The sequence below is a fragment of the Bacillus rossius genome, chromosome 3 (assembly GCF_032445375.1).
Source record: "Bacillus rossius redtenbacheri isolate Brsri chromosome 3, Brsri_v3, whole genome shotgun sequence".
In the NCBI taxonomy this organism is placed as follows: Eukaryota; Metazoa; Arthropoda; class Insecta; order Phasmatodea; family Bacillidae; genus Bacillus; species Bacillus rossius.
The window spans coordinates 25,938,016-25,950,351 of record NC_086332.1 but is presented as its reverse complement, the minus strand read 5'-3'; the positions used below and the strand labels follow the sequence as shown (position 1 = coordinate 25,950,351).

At 34.9% G+C, this 12,336-nt stretch overlaps 2 protein-coding genes across 12 annotated transcripts in view; one reads left to right on the top strand and one right to left on the bottom strand.

Annotated features, from left to right (window-relative positions):
* The window catches only part of LOC134530399 (major facilitator superfamily domain-containing protein 6-A), a 53,224-nt gene extending 47,240 nt beyond the window's left edge, over positions 1–5,984 (top strand). For 7 of the 9 annotated variants that reach the window (XM_063365188.1, XM_063365183.1, XM_063365189.1 and 4 more), the window contains exon 11: positions 523–5,981. In XM_063365188.1, coding sequence (XP_063221258.1) covers positions 523–587 — 65 coding nt within the window. In that variant the 3' untranslated portion in view covers positions 588–5,981. Of the gene's footprint in view, positions 1–522 lie in introns of all 9 variants that reach the window. The other 2 variants (XR_010074809.1, XM_063365191.1) reach the window with 1 other exon arrangement.
* A 2,809-nt stretch (positions 5,985–8,793) lies between these two features.
* LOC134530397 (neurofibromin) overlaps positions 8,794–12,336 on the bottom strand; it is a 160,174-nt gene continuing 156,631 nt past the window's right edge. For 2 of the 3 annotated variants that reach the window (XM_063365179.1, XM_063365181.1), the window contains one exon: positions 8,794–11,248. In XM_063365179.1, coding sequence (XP_063221249.1) covers positions 11,121–11,248 — 128 coding nt within the window. In that variant the 3' untranslated portion in view covers positions 8,794–11,120. The remainder of the gene's footprint in view (positions 11,249–12,336) is intronic. The other variant, XM_063365180.1, reaches the window with a different exon arrangement.

The following is a 12,336-nucleotide window of genomic DNA, read 5'->3' as shown; positions in this document are numbered from 1 at the left end:
TATTGGTTCACTTGCTGAATGGCGACTAACTAATGCTGTACAAAATGCACGCCAACGAATGTACTTGTAACATTTTGGAAGGTTTACTGTACAGGTTAGCACACACACATTTTTCCTTTGCATTTCAAAATTGGTATGAATAACCTTTAAGAGGTCAGTTTAAAAAATAGTAATAATTTAATACCTAAAAGCATTTGAAGTGCCATAGTTGCTGACTTCATTACAGAAATACTGTGGGCCATTTCAAAATCCCTGGCGTTGAGGCGATACTGCATCACACTATTTGGTATTTCACCTTGGCAATACTATATGCGCCCTTTATCTAGGCTGGCCCATTAATGGAAACTTTGTGCTGATTATAACAAAACTGTCAGGGGTAATGTCATTTTACCTTAAACTATTTTGTCAGTGTGTACTTTCTTTCTCCAGTTAAAACTAGTAGTTTTCTGCCAGTTTTTAATGTTTATGTATAGTTAAGCATTTTAATGCATTAAGTAAATTTGTATTATTATTTTCTTCCAGATTTGGTTTTAACCGCTCACTACACTACTCCTGCTGATGCTGTACATATGCTTGAGGAACAGTAGCAAAACAGCAGTATTATTTCTGGAAGATATAAAACCACCGAGTGTTTCAGTACTTATGTTTGTTATACATTTTTACAGTTAAAAGAAGTTCCTTTCATTGTAAGTACCATTTAATTATACAAACTTTTTTTTTTGTATTTGTGTATGTATGTGAAAGTAAGTTTAGTTACAATATAAGATATATGATGTTAAAGCTTTTCTATACTTTTTTTAATCTTTATTTATATATCTAGGTATAAAAAATAATTTTGTTCATAGGGACCAGTTTTTTTTTAATAATTTGTAAACAACGTGAAGTATGGTTGTCATACTAAGATTGCTAATTTTCTGTTCTTCAGGAAATGATTGTATATAAATCAGTGTAGTATCACGTTCATTTTTTAAAAGCTAGAGCTTACGTAAACCAAATAAATGGCTGGTACTTCAAGTGGTTGGAATTTGGACTGATTCTAAAAACTGTATGAAGTTTGTGGCATTGCAAAACCCCTGGCCTCACCAACTTTGCAGAGTATTGTTATGATATTTGTCAGTAAGGCAGTGTGTCAGCTGATTATGTATATTTAAAGTTGTGGTGACCTAGTTATGTATTTGTGTTTTATTGTTCTTCAATAATTTCATAATCGTCTCTGAAATTTAGTTATTTTATTTAGAAAAGCCAATTAATTATATTTATACTGGTTTTCACATTTTTTGTTACTTTTTTGTGCAATTATGTTTTATATTTTATTTCACTTAAATGTGGTTTTGTAATACTGTAGTACTTTGGCATGTCTATTTTTTTGCACATTTTTATTTCGTTTCTGGAACATTGGGTATAGTTTGGGAAAAGAAAGGATGAGAGACATGTGCATAGCTCGTGTGTGCCTATTTCCCGACATATTTCAGTTGTTGAGACGTTCTGGCACCTTTGTGTATTCTTCTGATGGCAAAATCAGCAGGTGTTGGCTCCCACGGGAGGGCCGTAAAACCATCAGGATTTTGTGCTAGTCAATCAGAAAGAACTTTGTGATTTTCATGTTTGTTTTTTACAGAAATACCTTGATGCGAGGGTAATTAAATTTATGTAGGGATGTGTTCTTGGATGTAAGAGCTGTGTTGTGATTGGTTGGTGAGGTCATGTGGCTGCCACTTCACTGCGTTGTAGGTAGTTGCTTAGCCTCGTCTGTCGTCCAAGTGCAGTGCCGACAGGTCGCGTCATTTGACTTCATAGGTGCATAGAGGCGGACAATTTGACGTCTGGGTGCCAGGGCTGTGCCCCTGCTAAGTTTTATCTTTTGTTTCTTCATTTTTTGGATGTTTTAATTAGAATTTAGGCCCTAGACTAGCAGTGCGACTGGGGAGTGAGTGTGTGTGACTTTCCAGACAGTTCATATAATGAACATGTATTTTTTTTCAGGAGAAGGATAAATTTCAAAATTTATTTCAAACTCTTTATTTAAATATGTCCATTAACAGTTTCGAGAGAATCAACAATCATAGACAGACTTAACACCTAATTAACTGCAACAACTAATGGGATATTTTCTGTATGTGCAAAGAACGATTGTCATCTTAGCCGGGCTTGATTGTGACATCACATGTTCAGTGGTAGGATAGTACTTTTCTCTTTTATGGTAGCTTTTGCAGGTGCTATGTGAGATTGTAAGATGATTAATTTTAAATTTATATTTTGAAAGTGTCTCAGAATGTATTTTTAGACATTAATATTATAGTAGATATAATGAATTAATATAACCATGCACAAATGAAGAAATAATAATTTGTAACAAATAATAAGTAGTTTTTAAAAAACCACACCATAATGTCACAAGATTTTTTTTTATCATTGATACTCTTTTAGATTTAAATGTAAACATACGAGGCTGACAATTTGCAGGTTAAGTGGTATTATCGTATATCTAAAAAGCTTAATGTTTACTGCTTGTAATTTATTACATAATGCATTTCCAAGTGTAGTAATTTTTAATCTTTAATTCTTAAAATTTTTTTTTGTGTAACATTGCTACTAACCTCACTTACTATTAAAAATTTGTGCCAATTTCTTGCTGTCATCTGCTACACTCGCAGCAGGGTTGAGATGTGAACATTTGAGTATACATTCAATGACCGCAGCTGCAATCATTTTTTCTGGTAAGAGGTAAACCGTGGCCCATTTTATAAACCTACCTCCGAGGTTGTACAAAAGTTTGTCTTTTTTCTTGCCTACATTATTAAACGTTGCTCCATGTTTGATTGTTAAAAATATGCTCTAGAGGGTAAGTCTTTATAGTCATTTTAAAAAGAAGTATTTCTAGATATGCTACTGCCGGTATGCTTGACCATCGTAACATTGAAGCACTGTATGTGTTGCTATTTATTCTTCCAACTGCTTTGTTAAAATAGTACTTATTATTATTGCAGTAAAACCCTCCAAAGGAAATCCCACTTAAGAAGTGTATTATAAATGTAAAAATTTGCTCATCATTTTTCAAAGCCATTATATACACTTGATTAAAGTATTTGACAGGATGACAACAAATGCAAGAGAACTATCATATGAATATTTACAGAAATAGCCCATAGAACAAAGTAATGCCATAAAAAATGAAATTATATACATGATATGTGAGAAATAATCATAAGTTTTCATTTTATAAAGGGTGTTACTCAAAAGTCCACTGTTTTCAGGATATAAAAAAATTCCTGCAGCTGTAGTAGAGACATTTAATGATTATTCAGTGACATCCTAAACTAAACTTGAGCGATGGCTGTTTTCCCAAGTCGCAGTGGTGATACTTTGCTCTACACAGAGCGATCGTGAGTGGAGAAGTTTCGAGCGAGGAGGATGTCCCTGCCGCGGACAGTGGGGAAACACTGTGGCAGGGACTGGAGGGGTGAAGGTCATGGAGGAGGGAGGAAAAGTGAGGGACGACAAACAAAACGTTCAGTTTATTTTTAAGATGAGTGAGTCTGTTGTATAGGCCTTATTCACAGTTAAAATGTTATTGTTACGTATTTGTACATTTACCGATCTTGATAAAAATGGTTAAGCAGAAATATGTACATGATTTAGTTTATAATAGTCACATATAAAGAAGTGATATAAGCCTCGTGCCTGGAGGAGAATTCGGAACAGTTCTCACATGCTAGTCACTCCTTCGAGTCCCATCGCTCTTGGTGATGTGCTTCGGTCTAGCCTCCCTTATTTACTGTGGGGGTTGCAGGGCTGGTGCCCTGTCTCTTTTCAGTATGCCTATCTTGAGGAATAATTTAATGTGTGTTTCGTGGAAGAGGTCATGGCAGAAGTTTTTTAAGAAAGTACATTGGTGTCTAAGAGTCGGCTATGATGGGCAGCCTAATGTAGCTTTTTTGTTTTTTCCTTAATTTTGTATTCTGTATTTTTTACACATTGTTTTGGCTGCCCATCTGGAATTTCTCTTTGGCTATTAATTTTTTGTAATTTCGTGTGCGCATGCATGTGCATGCATGAACGTGTGTGTGTACGTTCGTGCATATGTGCACGTGATGTAGCACATACGAAAACACTGCATTATTTTAATAGAAAGTAATTTTTAGGCTCACCTTAATATTTGTGTGTTGAGCTTGTCCTTATATTTGCTTTTGTTTCTTACAAAGTTTCTGTAGTTATTGTGAATCCAAAATGTTGGTCAATCCAAAGGGATAGACATGCACCTTGTTTTGGATATGCCAGTAGTTTATACACAATTTGATTTGAATGAAGCCAAAAAATATAAAGTTAGGTCTGCACGCTTGTTAATAATTTAAATCTTCTGCTTGGATTTGGAGGTCTCTACAATCTAATGTAAATGAGCCCACCTCTGCAAATGTAGGTTTGTGGGATGTTAGCATGTATTAAATGTAAATGTGCATATTTATTGTGAATTATATATAGTCAGTGGTATTGAATGTTAAATCTTGGTGTGTTTCTGCACGGTAATATTTAAGAGATCTTAATTTTCCAGCTGTGTACCAGGTGTGTTGAGGTCATTCGCTAGATGCCGATTTAGGATGACTGTCTTTTAGCTGGGGAATATTTTTATAAACATTTATACACTTATGTTGTTAGTTTTATTCCTAACAGAATTATACAGTTTAGTAAATATTAATTTTTTTTTAAATCTCTTTTTTGTAACTGCTGTACGTTAAGGATTCATACAAATTATTATCAATTTAAAGACTAGTAAAGCAATTTAGATTTAATTTATTTTATATCAGTGTTTTAAAGTCCTAATAATTTGTTTAAACTGTTTCCACTTCCTTATAATAGGATTTACATCTTTTTTGGTACATCCTTATTATGTGCTGGTGTATGCACATCTAACTCATTTTGAGTGCAACATTTTTTACTGTACTTAAAATAATTTAATATACCTAAGTATAGTAAGTTTCTAATAGTTTTACTTTTCATGTTTAGGCATATATAACTCATTACCATCTCATCACATGCCTTGTTCATTGGCCAAGTCAATGAACTTTCCTGTCGCATGTTGAGAGGATTGTTGTAATATGAGTCTTAGTAATAAAATTTGTTTGTGGATGTAATATTTTCTCTTTCAACTATGTAATATGGGAACTGTTTATGATACAAGTCATATGAATGACTGGAAATGTGATTTAATGCATTAATTAGAGTATTTTTTATGCAACAGTATAATTAAGTAAAATTTGAAAGAAAAAAAAAATATTATACTCTATTAAATAAAAAGAATGTTCGTTATTTTTGTAATATTGTGGAAGAAATATTTTGAATATATTGTTACATGTTGTAGAAATAAAATTCTAAAACACACCTGAACTCTTATTTATGATTTCTTAAATCGTAAAATTGGTTGTCCTCGCAAATCATCTTTCTTGTGTAGTGACACAGCAGCTGTTCTAAGCACAGTATTTATTTTTTTACTATGGTGAAGCTTTCCGTGACACTAGAGATCCTAGAAGCCTCCAAACCAGTGGTGTATGAGAGACAACATTAGGGTGTGTATTGGGAGTAAAGCAAATTTATGAAAAAGGAATGAAGATGGCTACATTCAGATCAAAACAACAATAGCATGATGTAATAATAAATATCTCAATGTTGAACATTATATAAATGTGATTTAAAAATTAAAATAATAATATTTGCCCTCAGTCTTAACTGCAAAGAACACATAAAGTGTGATCATAATAAGTCCAGCGAATTATGAGCCAAATATATCACCATTAAGATACATGAATTTACACACTATTAAGCAGGTACAATGATTAGTTAGGCGAATCTAGGCAACATGCAAACAGACTCGTAAGTTACTTTAAGGCACAAACGATAAAGTATGGTTTCGTCGAAACAAGTCGTGAGTCCCAAAATAAATACATATATATAATGTCGGTGAGTGTGATTGCTTACTATCATTTTAATAAAGACACCACTCCAGTTAAAAATATTACAGTACTAACATGTACCTACATACATTTTAAGTACATTTAAATAATCTTTAAATAACATTTAAAGATTAAACAACCTAAAATTAAATTTAAAAATTCATATACTGCTATTATCTTTGAAAGATTTGTGCAATGGGAGTGCATAACTTGATGTAGGCTTTTGGACATACGCCATTGCTAAGCACATGTATGTCTGTAGAAGAAAACTACAAAAAACACATTATAAAAACACAAATTAAGCAAAAAATTGCTGTTGTCAGGATATAAACACCACACAATACTCCACAACAGGAATATGGTCAACAAACAAAGAAAAAACAAAGAAAAAGGGACTAAACGAAAAAACCCCCACAAATGATGACAGCACAAAAATACCGAACCCAAAAAATTCAGCACATTTGAAACGAGACAAAAACACAGCAAAACGAAAAGATGAAAACAAACACAATAGTTTTCAAAAAAAACAGAAGAGAATGAAAAAACCCCCACAAATGATGACAGCACAAAAATATTTAACCCAAAAAAATTCAGCACAACAGTCAAAACGAGACAAAGCATGACAAAACGAAAAGACGAAACAAATACAGGTATTTTCGTACCATGTGCGTCTGCCTGAGGACGGGAGCAGATAGCATTTCTCGAAACGTCGCTTGTTTCTGTTTAAAAAAACTGTTGTGTTTGTTTTGTCTTTTCGTTTTGTCGTGCTTTGTCTCGTTTTGAGTGTTGTGCTGAATTTTTTTGGGTTAAATATTTTACTGCTGTAGTCATTTGTGGGTTTTTTTTTCGTTCTCTTGTTTTTTTGGAAAACTATTGTGTTTGTTTTCGTCTTTTCGTTTTGCTGTGTTTTTGTCTCGTTTCAACTGTTGTGCTGAATTTTTTGGTTTCGGTATTTTTGTGCTGTCATGATTTGTGGGGTTTTTTTCGTTCTGTTAGTCCATTTTTCTTTGTTTGTTGACCATATTCCTGTTGTGGAGTATTGTGTGGTGTTTATATCCTGACAACAGCAATTTTTTGCTTAATTTGTGTTTTTGTCATTTGTGTTTTTTTGTAGTTTTCTTCTACAGACATACATGTGCTTAGCAATGGCGTATGTCCAAAAGCCTACATCAAGTTCACATACTGCATTGTTTACATAATATGGCTTGGGCATAACATTTATTTAGTCCTATGTAGGCGTTACCAACATTGCTGAGTTACAAAATAATAACTTTATTGATATAGGAGATAAATTTCAGTTCTAATAAGAATTTAAAAAGCATAAACTAAACATTTCCCATTATTATAAATATTATTTAACCTGTTACCAATGTAATTCCAGACTGTTGTTTACTAAATGCGTTTCTGCCATGATTTGCCACTAGCGCATGCTAGCAGAGCAAGGTAAACTATCCCTGAAAGCTTCTGGCTTTTCTCTTCAGAATTGCTGTTAATATGCAGGATGGTGGAATATAAATGTTTGCTGGACACTTGGGCATCATCAGAAATAATTATGATGAAAAGCAAAGTATTGTTTGTTGATTCTTCCCATTATTAATTAATTGAATTACATAATAATTTTTTTTGTATTGTTTTTAGTGCTGCAAGTGCCATTGTGCCTGCATGGAAATAACTCAAAAATTATTTTTGTTATTATGGTTTATGAAAGTGAAATATGGCATGGTTAATCCGCACCCGGGTAATCGGGAGTGTACTGTACTTACAAAACAGAAACTAAATAAGGTGGTTGAGTCAAGAGAAACAAATAAGGAAACCCAAAAATTATTTATTACACCGAAAGAGGTTTTCCCAGTCACCAATTGGATTATTTTTGTACAAAAGCTATACAATAAAAAAAAATGCACACAATGCAAAACAATTACATATCTAACAGCCCCGTAACAAAACACCTACTTAATTTCATTATCATTTAAGCAAAAATAAAAAAGTTGCCTTTATTACATGCAATCGCACAAGCCACTGTTATGAATCACACAACTTACTTCACTGTCAAAGTTAAAATAGAAAAAATAAACTGCAATAGCCTTATCCTTTGTCCTTTTGTGAGGTCATAAAGGGGGTGAGAGTAAGCAAGGGGCAGGGGACTGCTGCCCACCCCCATCCCCCCTTCCCAACGGTTTTAAGTCATAAAGGACAGAAAGCAGACACAAAAGGACTGAATGGCAACACCATGCCGTATTTTTGAAAATGAAACACAGCAAAAGAAGACTTTAATTATATCTACGGAATTCTACTGAAGACAAGTGTAAGGCATAACCCGTATTCCAGGGCAAACTTTATGATTAAAATGATTTTTATGCTAAATATTTATTATATGTGAGATATATTGCAGATACGTACAATATATTTCGGATGCAGTTGGCTTATTGATGAATTTATAAAACTTCATAACTATGTATGTTAATGTTAGATCGCTTCTGTGTTGTGTCAAAATCAATTTCAATTTTAATAACTTTAACCAAAGTTATGTGCATTGGAGTACCTGCCATCTGTAACAAATGCATGTGGCATTACTAACATTGGCAGATGTTTACAGTTCTAACGGCAAAGTTTAAGCCAACAATGGAGTATGCACAGAAGACAAGAATCAGTCTATATTTTATTTTAAGTAATTTTTTTGCTGCGGAGAAGTTAAGCTACCAGCCCCTCATTAGTCAATGGTATTATACTGTGATACTGGAAGTTTTGATATTTTCTTGATAGGGAGAAAGTCAGGGAAAATAAACACACTTCTTCGAAAGAAACATACGTACTTGGAATAAAAATTGGAAATAAAACAGAATAAAAATCAATAGTAATTATTTTATTATGTCCATTGGAAATAACACTTTGTGACATAAAATAGAACAGCTTCTCATTTATCATCCTACAGACAAAAACAATTTTTTTCAGGCCATTTATTCTGCTTCATATAATTGTACTATGGTAACAGTCTTACAGGAGAGACATAAAAATTTTCACTAAATTTTCTTTTGTAACCTACAGTTGGAAAAAATGATCAATAAATAGTGATGGGTGATTTAATTTTGATACTTCAAACAGTTCATAAATAATATGTATACAATTACCATATAGCTCAAAAGAGTAGAGTCAAATCAATCATAAACAATATATTTAAAACACATCCAGAAGATGCATACATGCTACAGCAGTGAGGTGCGTGTGAAGATTGCAGTGTGGAGACTAACTTTCCTTTAGGCCACACACCCTCACACCACCACCTTGAAACTTACAAACTAAAACTTTATAAGACTTGATGAGTTAATGCAAATAAATGCAATACCAAGAGCCCTTTCAAAAGGTTATTAAAAAAAAATGTGAGGTGAGCTATTTGTGTATTATTATGGCGCAGCATAACCTTTGCTAGTTTAGGTTATATGGACCTAGAATTTATGGTTGTATCAACTATCAGAAGCAGCAATATCAATATGCAATATGGCAATAATACAAAATGTCTGCTATATGAGCTCTGCTGATTCAATTTGACAGCCCTTTAAACCATGTTTACCTCATTGAAAATATTTCCAATTAACAGAAATATTCCTTACTCACCAAACAAAACTATTATTACTAATTGATAAGACTACAGGTGGGATTTTTTTGTATCATTTTAAACCACAGATACTTAAGGTTCAACTGGAAAAATCAGAACACATTTCCTGCCTAGGCCAGCTAACAAGGAAGTCAGGAGTCTGAAACTAACACATTATATAACCTACTATTTATATTTTTGGTTCAGTGTTATTTCTAATGTTCACATCGTATTTGAGCTAACTGTTTATCTTGGATAAAATATTATACTTATAATTTGTTTCAGGAACTTATGGCATCATCAAAAATTCTGTTTTAAAAAAAACCCTATTTAATCAAACAATACTGATATTAAATTGGCCTAATACCCTGATTAATTGGTGAAATTCCAGATTAAATGAAAAAATTAACTGATTATAAAATGCAGACAAATAAAAATTAGAAAAACCCTTGCTTAGCTGGGTAAAAATTCTCAGTATTAAAATATTACAATGCTAGAAATATCAAAGTTTTACTATGGGAAAGAATCAATCGGCTTCAATTCCAAAACCACTGGATTATGAATCGATCCTACACTAAGTAAAACACATTACTTCCTACTCAAAGGATTTTATTTCAGTCACTACTAAAATGATGCTTTAATTGTAAGGATTTTAGTGTATGCAAAGTTTTTTTTTACATCAGTAACAGTAGTAGTTTTTCTCCAGTTATTCAAGAAACTGTTACAATCATCCCATCACTATTAAAATTCACCATATAATGTAAAATGTTCAGAATTATTTTAATACAATAACTGAGATTCAAATATTTCGAGCCCTTCATTATGAAGCAGTGGAAAATAAGTCCTATATAAAAAAGAAAAACTTTGGTTCTATTCACAATATAAAATTATTTGATAATACTGACTTAACAAATCACCGAAACAAATCTTTCCATGCCTTTCTTAACCAGCCACACATACATTCAATGCCTGATAACATGACAATATATTTGATAATACTTCTCTGTCTTTCTCTTAAACTCTGTTAATATTCATCAATAACTATATACATTTTAAAATTCAACTAGAGCATGCATCTGGCAACTAGACAATAAAAACTCCTCTCACTGGACATGCCATTCTGGTTCGACAAACTGGAACAACTCGTACTATAAATGGCCGACTGGCAATCCCGACCCTGACTTTGGCCACCGACAAAAAAAAAATCAGTCTTCAGACAGTGCAATATATTCGATGTTACGAAATGGTGTTGGACTGTTTTAAACATCAAATACGGTACACACAACCATGCAAAAAACAAGTAATTTCGCAAAACGTAAATCTAAGACGACAGCTTGACAATAACACTCGATAAGCAATGTGCCGTGTTACTGAAATGCATCAACTTAATAGAGAGTAACCTAAGAGAGCAAAGAGCAACATTTATAATATCGCAAGTTAAACATCGGTGTGAATGGCGTGCCCCGCTCTCACGCTCAGCGCGGCTCCAGACAGCAGTAGTGAAGGCAGTCGCACAGCCTGGATGGCACGGTCGCTGCCAGCGAGTTCCGGCGCCCGCGCTGCCTCTGCCACGGCGCCTCGTCTCATTTGGGACCCTCGATGCCCCCGCTGCTGGTGGACTTGCTGCACTTGAAGCTGCGCTGCTTGGAGAAGGTGGAGCGTCCCAGCGAGGACACGCTGCCCTCCGAGCCGCCGACGTCCAGCGAGGGTTCTGCACCACAAACAACACTAGCATCGCTGCACATCAACAGATACCACCTCACAAATATTACTGATTACTAGAGACCTGAAAAAATAGCATTTGCTATAAAGCGAAAAATAACGCGAATTTCGGCCTTTTATTTTGAATAATGCGAATTTCAGTCTTTTGTGCTAAAAACGCGAATTTTAGCATTTTGTTTGGTGTTCTATTTTTTTTATTTCAATTTGAGGGCCAGGGCGTGACGTAGGAAGGGCCGAGGGTTCTAAGAATCACGGGCGCTTCCAGGAATTCCAGCCGGCCTACGTGACTTGGACGGACCACGGCTTGGGGGGTGAGGGGAAGGCGGGAGGAGGCGGCTGGGCTGGCGGAGGTGGATGAGGAGGGGGAGGCTGCGCGCGCACCCGGTCGGCCTGGCGAGAGAGGGGTAGTCGAGGGGTGGTGGCCGGTAGGAGTGTGCGCGCGCACCCAGCTGGTTGGCATGGCAACCAAGGACGCGGCGTGGTTGCCCTGGCCACGGCGACGCGGTGGTGGCCGGACGGTGACAGCTGTCGCGGCCGTCAGTGGTGGCGGCGCGCACACGTGTTTAGGAAGGAAGGGGCTGACGGCTTCGTGATTATAGACGTGCGCGGCACGTCGCACGTCACATCTGTACTTGCCAACCTACATAGTGCAAAAAGGAGGAAATTGGCAGTTGACAATCTTGCAGTTAAAATTACTGAGGCTTTCTCAAAAGCCAACATTCCTTTGGAAAAGCTGGATGATCCTAATTTAAGAGAATGGATGAATGAGTTTATTGAAGGTAAGTTTAATTTCAAATCTGTGACAACTAGGCATGTAGTTCTGTAAAGGATTGAGAAAATAGGGAATTTTAATTGCATTTTCTTCACATGTTTGTTTTAGGGGCTGGAGACTTGCCTTGCGTTAGATCTCTTAGGGAAACATATGTTCCTGTGATAGCACAAGCATACTTCGATGAAATAAAACAATTAGCACAGCATAAATGTGTTGATATTCTGTGTGATGAGACTACGGATTCCAAAGGGAGATGTGTGTTTGTGGTGCTTTTTAAGATTCAGTCAAACAGTTTAACAGATCCA